Below are 18341 nucleotides of genomic sequence, written 5' to 3'. Positions count from 1 at the left end.
TTCTCGGCCTCATGGTCTTCATACCCGTCTCCATCTTCCTCGTAATAGTCTTCATCATATTCACCCCCTTCTCCGAAGTTCTGGGAGTCGTCAAGCAGAGGCCCATGATAAGGCACCTCCTCTAGTTGGTCTTGAGGAAGTTATTGATTTTGCAATGGTTCTCCATTGTCTTGTTGCTGCTAGTGAGCGGGATTAGACACGGTATGTCTAGTGTTCACCATCTTCGTAGATAACAAAGATTGATTTAAGCTTTCTTCAGGCTCTCAACGAAAGCACCAAAATGTTTATTGAATTTTTCAGAAACTATAAATATATTGAGAAATAAGAGCTAGAAAAAAAGACTAAGAAATGAACAAGATCACAATTTTTACATGGTTAGGGTGTTAATGAGCCTTATTCCACGAGCCACTAGTACTAGACTTTAGAGAGTTTAACAATGGAGGTTTTCTGCAAGTTCAACAATGTTTATGCATACTAGAGAAAATCGGGGATCCTTGCTACAGTGTATGAATGAACCTATTTATAGGCAGTGATGTGACTTGGGCCGGACTAATTCGGGCCCAATAAGGATATAATTATAAGTGCTCGCTAACGGAGTCATAATACAAGAATGTAACATGATTAAAGGTTGTTAATCTAGACCAATTGGGCCGGTTTAGGCCTGGTAGAGCCTTACAGCTGCCTTTTGTATGTTGGCACGAACTGATCCGCATGGGCTACTAAGGGGATCCTAGGGACATGATATGTCAGAGTAGTGGCAGTACCGTTTCCTAGGAACATTGTACGTTCCGTGTGTACCCCATTATGCAGGTTAGTCAGGGAGACCAACTGCCGGATTTCTTAAGGACACGTCAGCTGTAGGAAAGACTGAGCTTGTTCTACCCAGATATGTGGTCTGGGTTCATTTACCGATGTACAAGTTCGTTTACCAAGACCCAGGTTCATTTACTAGGGTGAAGCTCGAGCATTGGCAATGGACCCGGAGACCTCACTTGGATCCCACTCGATGGGATTCGTCTCCTGGAATGGATCGTCCGCCACCATAATCTACAACCCGAAGGTTAGAGATCGGGTGTGCTTGGGAAGGTGGTTTGGGCCTGCATCTTAATTTCAACCCCTTTACTATGCTCGTGCTACTCGCTAGTTATTGGGCTCGGTATGGTCTGGGCCGACAAGGTTTGGTTGCTCCTTGTTCATTGGGCCCTGGTTGGGCACGGACCTCTCCTGAGAGCCCATGAAACCCATTTGGCTACGCCATGTGTCCAACGTGGAAAATATGAATAACAATATTATACGTGGATTTTAAATTTAAGTTTATTGCTAGTTTTTTTTTTTTTTTTAAATTTATTGCTAATTGATAGTAGAATATATATATATATGATAGTTTTAATATGATAGTATTCTAATATGTGAAGATTAATTTTAAGCTTAATTAAACTTTATTTAAGTTATAAAATGTATGGTTTTATTATTTTTAAATAATTATTATTGTAAAATATCTCATTTTAAATTTGTTTCGTTAAGTTTGTTGCTAGTTTTTTTTTTTTTTTAAAGAAGTTTGTTGCTATTTGATAGTTGATAGTAGATTATATATATTATATGTTTAATATGATATTATTCTAATACGTGAAGTTTAAGTTTAATTAAACTTTATTTATAAAATGTATGATTTTATTATTTTAAATAATTATTATTGTAAAATATCTTAAAAATATTATATTTTAATTTGTTTAATTATTTATTTTTTTAATTTCAAGTCATATTTACTATATATCGTTAAATATACGAATATTTTGTTAAATATAAGAATATTCTGTTAAAGTTAATAGAAAAAATAAAATAAAAAATTATAAAAATTAAAAAATTTCGTTCTCTACACATTTTTTTATATAGAAGAGATATATATCTCTTCTATATAATAAGTGTGTAGATAACGAATATTCTTGGTTTTAACGGTTTTTTATTTTTTTAATGTTAACTTTAACGGAATATTCTTATATTTAACGTAATATTCTTATATTTAACGGTAGTTTGTAAACCCTTAAACTTAAATAAAATAAAATAAATAATTAAAAAATTAAAATATGATATTTTTGAGATATTTTACAATAATAATTATTTAAAAATAATAAATAATTAAACAAATTAAAATAGGATATTGTTTAGATATTTTAGAATGATAATTATTTTAAAATAATAAATAATTAAACAAATTAAAATATGATATTTTTGAAATATTTTAATAATAATTATTTAAAAATAATAAAACCATACGTTTTATAACTTAAATAAAATTTTAATTAATTTTAAACTCACTTACTTAGAATAATATCATATTAAACATATAATATAATTTACTGTGAATTAACAACAATTTTTTTTAAAAATACTAGGAAGAAACTTAAATTTAAAATCCACATATAATATTTTATATTATATTAAACATATAATATATAATCTCTTGTTGTTCCCGTTAAATTCAAAAACTAAACAAACATAAACTTAAACAAAAATAAATAAATTATTTAATTAAAATAAGATATTTATTTTAAAATTTATATGACATTAATATAAATTTAATAAAAATAATTAATAAATTTTATAAATAAAACTAAATAAACGTGAATATTGCACATTATTTATATCTAATATATATATAACGAAAAACACTCTTCTTACGCCACATCTAAATTTTTTTCTTTCAAATTTGACTAATATTACATAATATTTTTTTTACATATCTATCTATATCTTTATTTTTTTATATATAAATAAAAATATGTTTGATGGCTTTTTTTAATTTTATCATTTTTTTTAATTTTAACAAAATATTATAAATATTTGTCGAAATATAATTATAAAATTAATTAAAAAAAAGTAAAATCATAATTCTTAATTTTATAAAATTTTGATGTGATAAATATTTAGTAATTATAGTGATATAAATTCGGTTATAGCACGTGTAGAAGATTACAAAGGCTGCACCTAATTTGATTAGGATCACCTAGAGTTACTTTTTCCCTCAATTAATTCTTACCAAGTAAAGCCAAACGTTACAATCATTATTCCTTTCTCCCACATCACCCTTTTATAATGAGAATTGAAGTATTACTCGTAACCAATATCACAAGGATAAGGATGTAACAAACATATTATAGTGATATAGGTGCAATTTAATATTTATTTTAATTTAATAAATATTATAGAATATATTATATTGATATAAGTGCAATTTAATATTTATTTAAATTTAATAAATATTATAAAATATTATAGAGTATTGCTTGTTAATTATAAAGTGTATTAATGTGCCATCACTTCTTTTATAATTTGGGACGCCTCCAAAATAATTGAGGGCTACCTTTGACCCATAGTTACCTTCTCCATTTCTATTTCTATTCTATTATTTTTTTAAAATAAATATAAATGAATAAAATAATTGTATGAGACATACACAAATAGTTTGCTTGTGATGTCTTAATTAATATATCATCCCTTTTCACAGTATAGTACAACAGTTTTTTTCTGATTCCCTTCTTTATGGAAACTTCAATTGATTTCATGTTGTGGTCCATCTTCCCTTGATTTATCAAATAAAAACAATATCAAATATATACAAAAAAAATCAACTAATCAATTACCTTACATTTACGCTATGTGATCCTATTTAAATTATTCTGTATATTGGAATGAAAGCTTTTACTAAATATATTTTCACACAAAATAATATAATTATACATATATCATCTAAATATAGACATGATTGATATGCAATGCAATTTTACATCAATGAATAAATTATATAAATATTAGCACACATTAGTATAATACAACGGCAGTTATGAAGGGATTACATCCTAACCTACCCGTAACTAATAATGTATAATAATATAATTATACATACAAAACCATAAAGTTGACCCCATTGTATGCAATCCACCACCAACATGTCAGTTTTCTTATTTGACACTTTTAATAACGATTTGGACCCACGACTCTTTGATCTTAATGCCAAATGTCCAAGTTCAAAAAAAAAAAAATAGCAGTTAATTACATGCCAGACTGTAACAAAGAAAAATGTTAATGTTGGGTTATGAAGCATTTTTCAATGACAAATGCAGCTTAGTTTGTCTGGAAAGTTTTTTGAGAAACTAAGAACAATGGGCTTAATATAAACATAAAGATGCTTGTAAAGAAATATAAATATATATATATATCTATATCTATATGAATTTTGTTAGGTTGAGGCATCACTTTTGCCCATACCGTAAGAGTATTTTTTATTTTTGGCACTTAGAGAAATTATAACTTTTTTTTTATATGATGACGTGCATGATAATTATAACAAACATCTCGACAATTTTTGAGAATTTCCGAATAATTTACGGTATCAAAATCAGAGTTGAAATAGTCACTTATACGCGTGCCTGGTTTTTTTTATACGAGTAAAAAAGAGATGGTTTGAACTTTGATTTCGACATTGTAAATTATTCATAATTTTAAAAAATTAGAAGATGTCTACTAGAACTATCATGTACGCAGTCATACAACAAAAATTTGATTATTATTTCTCCAAAGTGCTGAAAAAAACTCTTCAAAGCTAAAAGTAATGTCCTTACCAAAAAACTCCATTTATATTTTATATAGATATATATATATATAATTAAAAACTGTTATTTGATCAAATGAATCTCAGAGAGGTCTATTATATATATATATATATGGAGTTCTAAGTCTTCTGTTTGATCATTCATTAGTTGTAACAACTAGATGCTAATCAATTTCAGCCACAAAAGCGTTCCTAACTAATCAAAAGTTTGTGTTGCTGACCTCAAAAGGCCTAAAATTTTGTGATTTCGAGTATATATATGTATGTTATTATAGTTAACCATCTCAGTCCTTGTTCTCAGCAAGACAATTAGAAAAAGAAGATTCCCTCCAGGCTCCAGCTAGCTATAAAGAAATATTAATAATTGGTTCTTTGTATTTGCCTTTTCTTACCCTTCCTTATCCACCACTTCCGCCATATCTAATAAGTTCTTCAATATCAAAGCCATACATATCTATTAACCCAAACCAAATATCCTCTCAAATGAGTATGAAACCATTTTTTGGAAAACAAAAGGAATAAGTATCCACTCAATAAAATGATAATGGGTAAAAAATGGTAAGAAGGTTTAGTAAAGTTAAAACTTAAAGGTAGCCAACCAGTAGATTTTAATTTATAATATTAAATAGTCGACTTTATCCATTATTTTGACAAGTACATTATTAATGTCATCGGCCCCTGACTACTATTTACATAAATATATCAATTGCAATTCAATGAAATACTAAAGTAATATACCAAATGATAGACAGTTGATGTCATGTAAAATAATATATATACTATAAGTATCTTAATATAAAAAGTAAAAGTAAAATCTTAAATGTGATCATTGGACTATTAGATATTACTATATGAGTTGGCTTTTTGAATTGAAAGTAACACCAATATAATGTAAAAATACGGCATTATCTCATGAGAGATAATATTAAAATGGAATTTTGGATAAAAGAACTAGTCCTTGTAGCTTTTTTTTTATTTATTTTTTATTTTTAGCGGTACAATTGTTTTACTTTTAACCAAGAGAATCCATACTTTTAATCCCACCTTGATTCTCTCCATTTGAATAAAAATATCAACATTATTACTTATTGTGAGACATTACTATCTAATAAACAAATATTTAAATTAGTAGGAAGGAATCAAACCACAAATGGCCAAGTAATAAGAAACCGTGTGTCATTGTCACACCCTTGTGGTGGTTTAGTTTATAAAAAAAAGCAAAGCAACCATCACAAGAGCTTGTCCTTGGTGTCATTTTCCCTTTCGTCCCCACCTTCCTTACTCTCTTTCCTCTATAAAACCACCCAAGTCCTCACTTTCTTTCCCTCCTAATCAAAACTCACACCCAACCCACATTTTTCCCATCACATTCCTCTCCTCCAGAACACTCATCTCCCCAAAAAAGATCCATTGTATCTCAATTAATACATTTCCAAACAACCATCTAATCTTACATACAATACAATACAACACCATGTGTAGCTCTGAGTGCAAAGTGACCGTTGGTGTTTCAATGGCACCCGCCGTACCCAAATTCAATAGCCGCCCAGTTCTCCAACCTACTTGCAACCGAGTTCCGACCCTCGAAAGGCGTAACTCAGTCAAAAAAATTACAACTACTACCACTCCATCAGCTCTGACCTTACCACCTCCATCACCAAATTATTTTTCTTCCTCTTCTCTTTCTAGTCCTAGAATTACCACTAATAATAATAATAATAATAATATTACTCCTAGACCGGTGGCTAACAATAACTCGTTGACACCACCCATTTCTCCCAAGTCAAAGTCTCCAAGGCCACCGGCTATTAAGCGCTGCAACGACCTAAACACGAGCTCAGAAAAGGTTGTCATCCCCGGAAGCGTGGCCAAAGCGGCCGCGGCTAAGGTTTTGGAAAGGAAGAAGTCAAAGAGCTTCAAAATCGTTAGTAATGGCGGCGGCGGCGGCGGCGGTGGTGGTGATGTTTTCACTTGTTCTAACACTCCTTTGGTTGAGGCTTCGTTGAGTTACTCTTCGTCGTTGATCACCGAGTCGCCGGGGAGTATTGCCGCCGGGAGAAGAGAACAGATGGCTCTCCAACATGCTCAGAGGAAGATGAAGATTGCCCATTATGGAAGATCTAAGTCTGCCAAATTTGAACGAGTTTTTCCGAACTTGATTGATTCAAATCCTTTGGATTTAACGGTCCACAAGACCAATGAAGAGGAGAAAAGATGCAGTTTTATCACTGCCAATTCAGGTATATAATGTAAGACTCTGTTTTGTATGGACTTGTTTCACTGGTTCATTGTGCTAAACCATTTGTTTCTCTTCAATTCTTTGATCATCAGATCCCATATACGTTGCTTATCATGATGAAGAGTGGGGAGTCCCTGTTCATGATGACAAGTAAGCTTTACTTTTTTTTTTCTTTTTCTTTTTCTCTAAAATAATAAAAGTTTACAATTAAAATATGATTGTTGTACATAAACAAATTGATGTTTGTTACTACCATTTATTATATGTAATAGTGAATGAGTTTAATCTTCTTTATTAATTTAGTTGTGGTTTTGTTTATATATACAACAGGATGTTGTTTGAACTGGTTGTTCTAAGTGGAGCCCAAGTTGGGTCTGACTGGACTTCAATATTGAAAAAACGTGAACAATTCAGGAATGCTTTCTCAGGGTTTGATGCAGAGATTATAGCCAGTTTTACAGACAAGCAAATGGCCTCCATTGGTTCCGAATATGGCATTGATATTAGCCGTGTCCGCGGAGTTGTCGACAACTCTAACCGAATTCTAGAGGTACACTAAATACTAATTATTTTTATTTATTTTATGTCATAATAAAAATTTAAACAACCGAACTTTTTTATATATTTATGTATTTATTTTTCTTTGTTTTTTTGTGGGTGTCCTCTCAATCTTTTCTGTCTATTCGATCGCATATTTATATCAATCATTTATTCCTCACTTTTCATCAACTTTTTAGTTAATAGGGAAGTAAATATTAATTATATTGTTATAATAAAGTATCATTAATTAAAGGAAACATGATGTTAATCACATGATTTATTCTTTTCTTCTCATCTATATCTATACTATATACATGTGCTGAAAAGTTTCTTTGCCCCTAGTGAGTTCCAACCTTGTTATATCTGATTTTTAACACCTGACTCCACCTTGCCTGTTTTCTCACTTTGAGGATCAAAAAGATGAATAAAATTGTAGGACCATATTATGATGACTAAATTAACATATTGTTGTTGACAATTCTAGTAAAAATATCTAATTTATTTTCATTAATTAACATAATAAATTTAATTTAATGATGGCAGATCAAGAGGGAGTTTGGGTCATTTGAGAAGTACTTATGGGGCTTTGTAAATCATAAGCCAATCTCAACACAATACAAGTCAGGGCAGAGAATACCAGTGAAGACATCAAAATCAGAGACCATAAGCAAAGATATGGTCAGGAGGGGATTTAGGTTCGTTGGTCCAACCGTGGTTCACTCATTCATGCAAGCTGCTGGCCTAACAAATGACCATTTGATCACTTGCCACAGGCACCTCCCATGCACCTTACTAGGGGCCCGCCGTCCGGCTGCCCCATTCGCGGTGGCCCCTGTTGCTGCAGCCCCCGTTCTGCCGGAGACAAATGACCTATAGTGCTTCTCCTAATTAACACTACTAATTCTCAAGAAACAAAAGCAATGGAAGTTATAACTCAGAGAGAGAAAGAAAAACAAATGCTCAAAAGTGCATATATATAGTTGGCTAACTATATATTAATACTATGTTTTTTTTATGTGGTTGTGTATAATATTATGTAGTGAAGAATGCTGTGAGGTTTTTAGTTTAATACAGCAGTGAGTGAATTGTGAGTTTGAATTAATTACATTTGAAAATAGATTGATTATGTAGATGAGAGAGTGCTAAATAGATTTCCATTATTATTAGGAAGAGAGAAAAAAGTTTGATATAGTGTGCTAGTGTGCACAGCAACTAAAGAAGGCCCACCAAGAGTGAGTACTATAGAAGAGAAGACAAGAGCATGTGCATATGCATATGGAGGAGGCAATGGCATGTGTGTGGTGTTGTCAGTTTGCTTTTCTATAAATATTATAAAATATATTATTCCATGTGACCGAATATTATACTTTGCATTATTTGCATGATTTCCCCTTTAACAGCCTGTGTGAGATAGTGCAAGAAAGAGAGAGAGAAGAAAGACTTCTGGACCACTTTTCTCTTTCTTTCTTTCCCTTTTTTCTTTTTTTCTTGCTTCGTAATTTTTCATTGAGTTGTATTGATATTGATCATCGTCATTGATCTTCTGTTTTATTAATCAAATTCTAACTTTTTTTCCTTACTTCATTTGGGTTTTTGGGGTGATATTATACTCCAAATACTGTATCTATTGGGATTTGCTATGGATTTCTAGAATGTTTTTTTTAACACAATTTGTCTGTGTATATCACTTTTCTGAGAATGTCAAGCAAAATAGATAGTATATATAGATATATATTCCCTCTCCATGTGCCTACTTTCATTTTGGAAACCAAGCATATTGACCCTGCCCCACCCATTTTTGTTAACCAATACTATGCAAAAGGATTTCTTTATATTTGTACTCAATGTTTCTCCAATGAAGACCTTTTGCTAATTGCAGCAGTGCTATGGATGAACGTTGGAAAAAGGGTGTTTATCACTATTTTAATGTGGCATAATGATGAGTGGGACTCAATATATGATAGTCAGAGGTCATTGTACATTAGTGTTCATCTTTGTGAATTAAATAGAAATGAAATATTCACTTGCTCAAAATGATAATGGAGTAAATAAGAAATTGTCACTTAAAATGAGCTAATTGAAGAAGAAAATAAGTAGAAAAACTTGTATCCCAAATAGGGAAAAAAACATATAAGTGTACATAAAGGAAAAAATATACATAAAAATAGAAGAGGTGCATCAAGAACTCTAAAACTAAATTGATAAGAAATTAAGGAAACTCTCTATTATGGTGTAAAATTCGCACAACAACAAATTTCTAAATTAAGAAAGATTGTACATGAGATCTGTTGGGAAAATTTATACATGATCTTGTTTATTTTCATGTAGATCTTATATTAAACAAAATAATATAAGAAAACCTAGAACATGTTTCTAAAATTGAATTCATACAGAGATAATGATAAGAACACTTACATTATTGTGCAGCGGAATGATTAAGTCATTCCTCCAGTTTCTCTAACTCTTGTATCCTTTCTGTCGCAGGGTATCACCAAGAAACTGAACCGTTCTTCAATTTTCTTCACAGCCTTCCAAAGTATCCTTAGAATTACCTAGACTAGAGTGAACAATTCTCAACACATGAGATAAATACAAAGAGAAGAAGAATAGAAGATAAAAACTCACTTAGAAAATGACTTATGTTGTAGAAAGAATCTAAAACCTAGAGCATCAAGAATAGATCTTCTGATTTTCTATCAGATAGTCTTTCTGTAATCTGTTTTCAACTCTCACTTAGCATTCATTTTATAGGCTCAATTAGGTTACTTATTTAATTAAAAAATAAATAAAATAATAGGCAATTATCAGCCCTAGGTCGAAATTCCCCTGGGCTTTAGATCCGTGAAATTTCTCATTTAATTATTAGCCTGTTGGCCTTAAAATCAAGACCTGTATTATTTTCTACTGATTAATTAATTAAATAATTATTTAAATCCTTTATCAAATTAATTATTTATAATTTGAACATTGATTTAAAATTATTTATTAATTTAGATACAAATTTATCTTAATTAATAAATCTGCTCAAAAATCTCTTTTCTTCTGTAAATTATATAACTCTCTGAAACTATCCAAAATTGACATGGTCAACTTTAATAATTATAATTGATAATTAAATCAATTAATTGAGACTATCTAGATGATTTTATCCAAGGTATAGTGGGGACTATGGGCCTATGAAATCAAGCTCTAATAAGTTATCATAAATTTAACAAATAAATTTACTAACTTATTAATTCCTCCTGACTCCACTAAAGACTCAGAATTGCACTAATGAATTCATAGAACGCTCTATAAGCAATATAGACACGTTATTAATTCTCCATTGTTACAACCATAATTGTCACTCAATCCTCTATAGATGGTCTACAATGAGATGGGACTAAAATACTGTTTTACCCCTCATTGTATTTTATCCTTAAAACACTTAGTTCCTTGTAAATGATATTTTAGTAAACTAATATTAATTATTGAAATGAGATCTCCATCATTTAGCACCTTGAACCAAACTTAAAGTAAACCATCATTTCACTTCATTAGAAGCTATAAATGTTCATATCTATGATTAACACTCCCACTCAATTATACTACCGAGTTCTCAAGATGTAAGTATGGGCTAATCCGTAGGGTAAACTGGTAACGTACAAGTCAAAGAACTCAAATAATACAATCAGTTAGAATACTAACCACTCAGAATTGAGATTGAATTGACCTATGGTCAACCATATGATATGACTAGAATAGATAATAATGGTATGTTTACTTATTCTATCTATTGTCAATATCGGTCCAGTCCGATGTAACAAATACATCCAATCTTATCTACATTGCTAATGTTCTGGAAAGAACATAACACTACAATGTGGAAGTAGATCATATCGTAGATTGGCAAATCAGTACAAATCGTGTGCACTGACTAATCTTAGGACTAACTTATTTTGAACATATAATCATATTTATATTCCAATGTGATTACGTCACTATAAATACAATTAGCTATATGCTCAAGATTTAATAGAAGTTTATATTAAACAAATAATCATGAAAATAAAACATGTGAGCAAAGTGATTGACCAAGTCAAAAATTGATTTCTATTCTTTTATTGATAATAAAATGAGATTACAAAGAAATTGAGTTTTAATTAGAGCATTAAACCCCAACAAGATCTTGATCTGCGAAATCTGCACGCAAGTATACGTGGTCATGTCAAGTAATAAATTTTGTAAGAATAGAGATCGTCTCACAGAGACTATTAACTAATTACCAATAATTGCTTTTCAAATTCTATTTGGTGATTAAAATTAAGATGAATAATTCTAAACTACGAACACAATTAAAATGTCTGTAAAAAGAACAATGAATCAATGAATTAAAAATCAATAATAAAAAGCCTAGGAATTAATTTCATCAGCTTTTCATTCTATTAATTTTACTAATATGTTCTAAATCTCTTCTTCCTATTCTAATAGCAGGTTAACATAAATCGATTCCTATTCTTTTTCAAGATATAAGATCTCAGCCTATATGCAGGTTTTCTACATTTCTGTGATAAACTTAAACATATAGAAGACATTAAGCATGGAAACTTAATTACTACACAAGTCATACAAGTGCTTTCGCCCAATATGCAACCTATGTCTATATAATGATAGCATATTCAACTCTCGTCTTTTGAATTTTGAATCAAAACCATTAAGTCAAGTAAATAGTGAACAAGTATTTACTAGCATTAAGCAAACATCATATAGATTAGAATAGAGAAAAATATCAATAGAACATCATAATAAAATTAAATTGAAGTTCAAGCGACTACATCAATCCCTAGATAAAGGATTTAGTTCATAGAGAACATGATAACAATAAAATTCAGATAATTGTTCATAGAAGATAACCTAAAAGAATTCAGAAGAAGAAGAAATCTTGAAATTAATAAACCAGAAAAAGAAATCTAAATACAACAGTCTTTTCTAAATCTAGGGTTTATAAAACTAAAAGTGCTCCTTAAATTCGCAGATTAATGTCCCTTAAATAGTTTTCCAATGCTCCCAAGTGAAAAGATCATTTTTTCCTTCTAAAAGTGGCTTCAGATCTCAAAACCGTGTCGATAGCACTGTAGCGCTAGTTTTGAGCGTTGTGGCGCTAGTTTTGAGCGTTGTAGTGCTATTGACATTGCCAAATTGCATCAAATATTGATGTACTAGCGCTGTAGCACTAGTAATGTAGCGTTGGGGCATTAATCTTCAGAGTCTTCAAGCGTTGTAGCTCTAGTTTTGAAGCGTTGTAGCGCTAATTACAGAAAAAAAATGGCTTGAGGTCATCTTCCTAGCGTTGTAGCGCCACTATGATAGCGTTATAACGCTATCCACAAAAACAGTTTTTGGAACTATTGCTCCCAAATGACTCGATTTTCTCCAAAATAACTCTATTTTCTTCCACTTTCACTTCATTCCACTCTTTTTGCCATCTTAGCATCAAAAACCTGAAACATGAACAAACAAGCATAATTCTACAAAAAAATAGCCCTAAACTAATGAAAACCTTCCTAAAAACTAGACCATAAACGAGCCTAAAACTCATTTATCAAACTCCCCCAAACTAATCCTTTACTCGCCCTCGAGTAAAGAATCTAACTAGACTCAAACATAAGCAAACCAAGTTGACATAACTAACCAATTCCAACACTCAAGACTGTTATGCACATATAATTCTCAAGAAAGCAACATACTATTTAAAATATTAATCTAGATTTTCAGTCAAAATACTTCACCATTTTACTGCAATTTATTAACACCAAAGCTCATTTACTCATAACTTGCAAATAAAATAGTTGAACCACTTTATGCACATCAAATTCTCACCAATTAACCACATAACCAAGTTATTTCTATATGCCTGCACTACTTACTATTCTCCATTAATATAAACAAATGCACAAATAAGAATCAATAGGACTTTCCAAAGGTTGTAATAGAAGGCTTTGGTACAAGTAGATAAAGACACATTTTAAGCTTAATCATACCACAAGCATTCCAACTAACAAACTTTCCCATCAATTTCAAACCACCCATCCCGTGTTATTATTATTATTTTTTTCTTTACAACGATTGAGAAAACTATGCAAAACCATCTCGTTCTTATTTTTCTTTCTCATAATACACTCCCCCAAACTTTGATTTTTCAATAGATAACTGTTTGGGAGTGTAATCATTTTACACTTTCATTTTCTTTTCTTTCTTTAACTTTTCTCAATCACAAGGAATTTTCTGAATAACACATGATACATACATCCCATTACACAATCACTCCCCTCATATAATAGTCTTCATGCTCATGGTATGAGTCAAAAAGAGTAAATGGTAATCCAAATCACAACTAGGCCCAAAAGAATGTGTTAACAAGAAAATAGTTATGAGGCTCAAAAGGGTTAACTAAGGATAAAATTTTATAGGGATAGCTTGAAAGGCCCAACTAGTCCAAAAAAAATTGCCTATATCCTTTTCCTAAAGGGAATTTACTCATTTGGTACCCTATGTTTTTGCAAAGTATCATTTTGGTACCCTCTATTTTCAATAATGCTCATATGGTACCCTGTCTTTTAAAATTATACATATTTGATACCCTAGACTCAGATTTGATAGATAAAATTTTGTCAATATGATCAAACTGTCATAAGTTATATGTAATTAAGTAATTAAATTTAAATTTGGAACTTACATAATTGACAGCAGTTTGATTAAATTGGTAAAATTTTATTAATTAAATTTGAGTTTAGGGTACCAAATATGTACGATTTTAAAATACAGGGTACCATATGAGCATTATTGAAAACAGAGGGTACCAAAATGATACTTTGCAAAAACACAGGGTACCAAATTGTTACCTACCCTTTCCTAAATGTGCATTGTTTCAAATTTCATCTCAAATAGTAAGCAAACAGGTTTTATAATTTTTTCAATCTTTTTCAATCCACAATCCAAATTCGACATGCATAAAATACTTCAACTATAACATTTGCAATTTATGAGCAATAGATCTCTAATGTCAACAAATCATAGTGAAAAAAAAAAACAAAGTAATCTAACCAAGCACACAGATTGTTTCAGAAGCACATCAACTTTTCCTTTGGATTATACTACATTACAGTCAATCATATTAAAAACGACAATTATCATCAACTTAATTTACACTCTAAAACACAACTCAATACAAACTAACTAAAAAAAAACAAACTGAAAACATAAATCTCTCCCCCAAACTTAAAACCTAACATTGTCCACAATGTTAAAGTGCATAAAGAATGAGAAAAGAGACTTACCTAAACTGCCACGTCAGTATGGCGGTTGTGGAGGCTGGGACGAAGGTTCGTCAAATGGTTGAGACGGCGGAGGCTGTGGTTGTTGAAATCCAGCAAATGGCGGAGGCGGAGGTGGTGGAAATAGCGAAGAATACGGTGGATACGATGGTGATGGAGCAAAATAATTATGATCCGCATCATTCAAAGACCAACGACTCATTAAATTATTTAAACGAGTCACATTGTTTACCTCCTACTCGTACCGCTGTCCCATATACTGATTCATCATTTGATGATGTTGGACCATGTATTGATTTTGTTGAACAAGATAATCCAACCGATCATGGACGTACTGCATTCTAGGGTCAAGACTACCCTCCAGAGACAACAGTTTTGCATTCTCCTCCACCTCAGGTTCAGCACGACGCTTCCCTTTCTTTCTCGTCTATGACACATAAAGAACAGGCTCGGGATAATCCTTCATTAAAGTAACAGATAAAGGCTGTTGCAATGACTGATAAATATCTGTTACGAACTCGGGCACTCCAGCTTTGTAACATAACATAGTGATCACAGACCCATGGCCCAATCCTCCAGTGGTATGGCCTTTTTCGATGTACTCAATGTTCTCTTTAATCCACAAGCCCATGTTGACATTCATACATGTCATCAGAGCATACATCAAAAGTACTCTATCCTTAGTCATGTCAGACACATGACTTACTGGCATAAACCGAGCACACACAAAGAAGGCCCATAACCTTGCCTCTATGTTCAACTGACATGAAGAAATACTCTTAGGCAAGGAGCCAGATAGATTCCACAGAGCTCCCTCAAAACACTTCTCAGCCACAGCAACATAGTCTATGTATCCTTCCAAAAATCGTGAATATTCCTCATCTTGCTCTTTGATATGTGACACATTAATCACCTAATTAATTGATTCAGCAGTGAAAGGCACCCGCTTGCCTCTAACAAACACTTTATCATTGTGCTTAGCCTTCAAATTTGCATCAAACTCATAAACCAATGATACGTTCGCCTGGGCTCGTTTAGTAACAAATTTTTCCCACTTCCTAGCCGCTAGATTTGCTCTAACCAACTCAAAAATTTGATGATCAAAGGGTTCAGATTGAAATTCAACCTCTCTTTCAAGAATCAAAGTCTTTCTTACAAACCTCTCATACCGTTCTTGACCCGAATAATCAATAAATCTTGTTTCATCAAACTCCTACTTCAGTGTGTCCTCCCTTTGTTGAGATGCAGAAGCTTTTCCTTTACCTTTATCCTTAGACTTCCCATCCTTACTCTTAGGAGCCATAATACCTATGCACTCAACACCACAAATCCCAAAAAAAATTTGCCAGCACCTCCCCTTAAAGTATATACTTTCCTTCTTCTAAATTACCCTACAAATCCAATATCACAGAACAAAATACCCAAACACCACGGATCACAGCAGGAAAAACTAATTTATACCCAAAGACAAACAAAGTTTGTACCCACCCAAAATGTGAAAAGAATCTTGAAACGAAAAGGCGTGAAAACACTTAATAGCCTTTGAAATTGCCTTCCATGTGCTTGAATGACCAAAGCCCCTTGAAAATTTGAACTTTCTTCAAGAAATTTGAAATTTTGATTTTTAGGGTTCAAAACTTTGATTTGGAAATGGATTTTGATGGAAATGAATAGATTAATGGGTAATAGGGATGAGAAAAGAGAAAAGATGAAGAAGAAAGATGGAAAAAATGGTGGAATATCTTGGAGGATGCTTTAATGGAGGATAAATGGTGGTAGGGGTGGTTTGAGTAGAGAGGAAGAACAGAAAACGGAATTGGAGAAGAAGAGAATGTGGTTTGGGGAAAAAAATTTCGAGACCCTTACCTTTTTAAATTTCTAAAATCTTAGGGCGTTGTAGCGCTACATGGGGAGTGTTATAGCGCTACTTGGACATTTAGCCATCCATTGAATCTGGAACAAGCGTCATAGCGCTGCCTTGATAGCGCTGTAGCGCTATCAATTCTGGAAATTTCAACAAATTAGCGCGCTATAGCGCCTGTTTTCAGCATTATAGCGATATATCCTCGGCAAATTGACCCTAGCCTCTGCTTGTAGCGCTATAGCGCTTAGAATGTGGCGTTGTAGCGCTACATGCTCCTCCACTTTAAACTTTTTTTACGGTTTATGAGTTACATAAGAATTTTTCCTGATTAAAACTAAAAACCACTAAAACACAATTTCTAAAAACATTGTTTAAAAAAAACATAAAATTACAAATTAACAATAAACATAGGAATGCCACCTAAGAGCACTGCCTTTAACGTCTTTTAGCCAGACTGTGAACACCCAATGCAGAGTGGTTCCATAATCACCACAGACTTGCATTTTTCCACCGCGTCTTTTAAATAATGCTTCAATCTCTGACCATTCACCTTAAAGTGTCCCGTTTTCTCGCTATGAATTTGCACCGCTCCATATGGAAATGAAGCGACAACTGTGTATGGTCTTGACCATCTCGACTTCAATTTACCTGGAAATAGCTTAAGTCTAGAATTAAATAGCAGCACTTTGTCTCCTGGTTGAAAATCTTTCCTAAGTATTCGCTTATCATGAAAGGCCTTGTACTTGTCTTTATAAATCCTCGCATTCTCATAAGCTTCATTCTGAAATTCATCGAGCTCGTTCAACTCCAAAAGCCTATTTTGTCCCGCCATAAAGAGATCAACGTTTGACCGTTTCACAACCCAGTAAGCTCTGTGCTCAAGTTCCACCGGTAAATGACATGCCTTACAAAACACCAATCGATACGGTGACATACTGATCGGAGTTTTGAAGGCTGTACGATATGCCCACAGTGAATCATCAAGCTTTTTTGACCAATCATCCCTTGATGTATTTACAGTCTTTTCCAAGATGTTTTTAATCTCTTGATTTGACACTTCGACTTGACCATTTCCAAGTGGATGGTAGATGTAATGCCCTCCTAATCCATGACCGTTACACTATGTACTTAAAATTGTGTCAGACCTACTAATCAGGTCATTTGGCTTAAATCGTGTAACTAAGGTTAGTGACAAGGGTTAGGGTTAAAATTTTTGGTCAAGAACCATTGATTTTTATTTCAAAATTGTTATACAACATGGGATCCCAAAATATTACAACACAACTGTTTAAAAGGATAAATACATAACAAAAAGTTACATCAGCCGACCTAAGCGGCAAAATAGGGTTATAACCCTAGTTCCTCTGAGATAACCTCGACCGTGATGGTCAAGCAGCCGCATATGTACACGCTGCCACCGAAGCTCTCCAACTCATGGCTAGTCAACTTTCCTTTTCCCTTACCTACACCACAAAGCACCTGTGAGCCGAGGCTCAGCAAGAAAACAGAATGTGCAACAACAGAGTATATAACTTTAAAATAACCATTCAACAATAATCATTAACATAAATTCATAGCCAATATCATTAAAATTCAATCACCAATCACATGATCATTGGATCAACCTGGGGCCGTTGCCCTATTCAGTTGGCTTTTAAGCCAACCCTCGGGCCTATGCCCTAGCTACGTGACCATAGAGTCACCTAGGGCCTCGCCCTTAGCTCTGTCTCACTAGCCATAGATCTAGCCCAACCCCCGTGTTTCACCTTTCGACCT

General features: G+C 32.5%; 2 protein-coding genes across 2 annotated transcripts; one reads left to right on the top strand and one right to left on the bottom strand.

The window, feature by feature from the left end:
• The first annotated feature begins 5931 nt into the window (after positions 1 to 5931).
• Positions 5932 to 8967, top strand: LOC133798649 (uncharacterized). The gene is made up of 4 exons (XM_062237071.1): positions 5932 to 6849; positions 6941 to 6998; positions 7179 to 7398; positions 7932 to 8967. The coding sequence occupies exons 1-4, from the start codon at positions 6084 to 6086 to the stop codon at positions 8262 to 8264; spliced, it is 1377 nt and encodes a 458-aa protein (XP_062093055.1). The 5' UTR covers positions 5932 to 6083; the 3' UTR covers positions 8265 to 8967.
• Positions 8968 to 17010: 8043 nt separating this feature from the next.
• LOC133796241 (uncharacterized) lies at positions 17011 to 17499 on the bottom strand. The gene has a single exon (XM_062233716.1). The coding sequence runs from the start codon at positions 17497 to 17499 to the stop codon at positions 17011 to 17013; it is 489 nt and encodes a 162-aa protein (XP_062089700.1).
• Between the last annotated feature and the right edge of the window lie 842 nt (positions 17500 to 18341).

Source organism: Humulus lupulus, chromosome 8 (assembly GCF_963169125.1).
Source record: "Humulus lupulus chromosome 8, drHumLupu1.1, whole genome shotgun sequence".
NCBI lineage: Eukaryota > Viridiplantae > Streptophyta > Magnoliopsida > Rosales > Cannabaceae > Humulus > Humulus lupulus.
The sequence above is the reverse complement of the archived record's forward strand: the minus strand, read 5'-3'. Positions and strand labels throughout refer to the sequence as shown.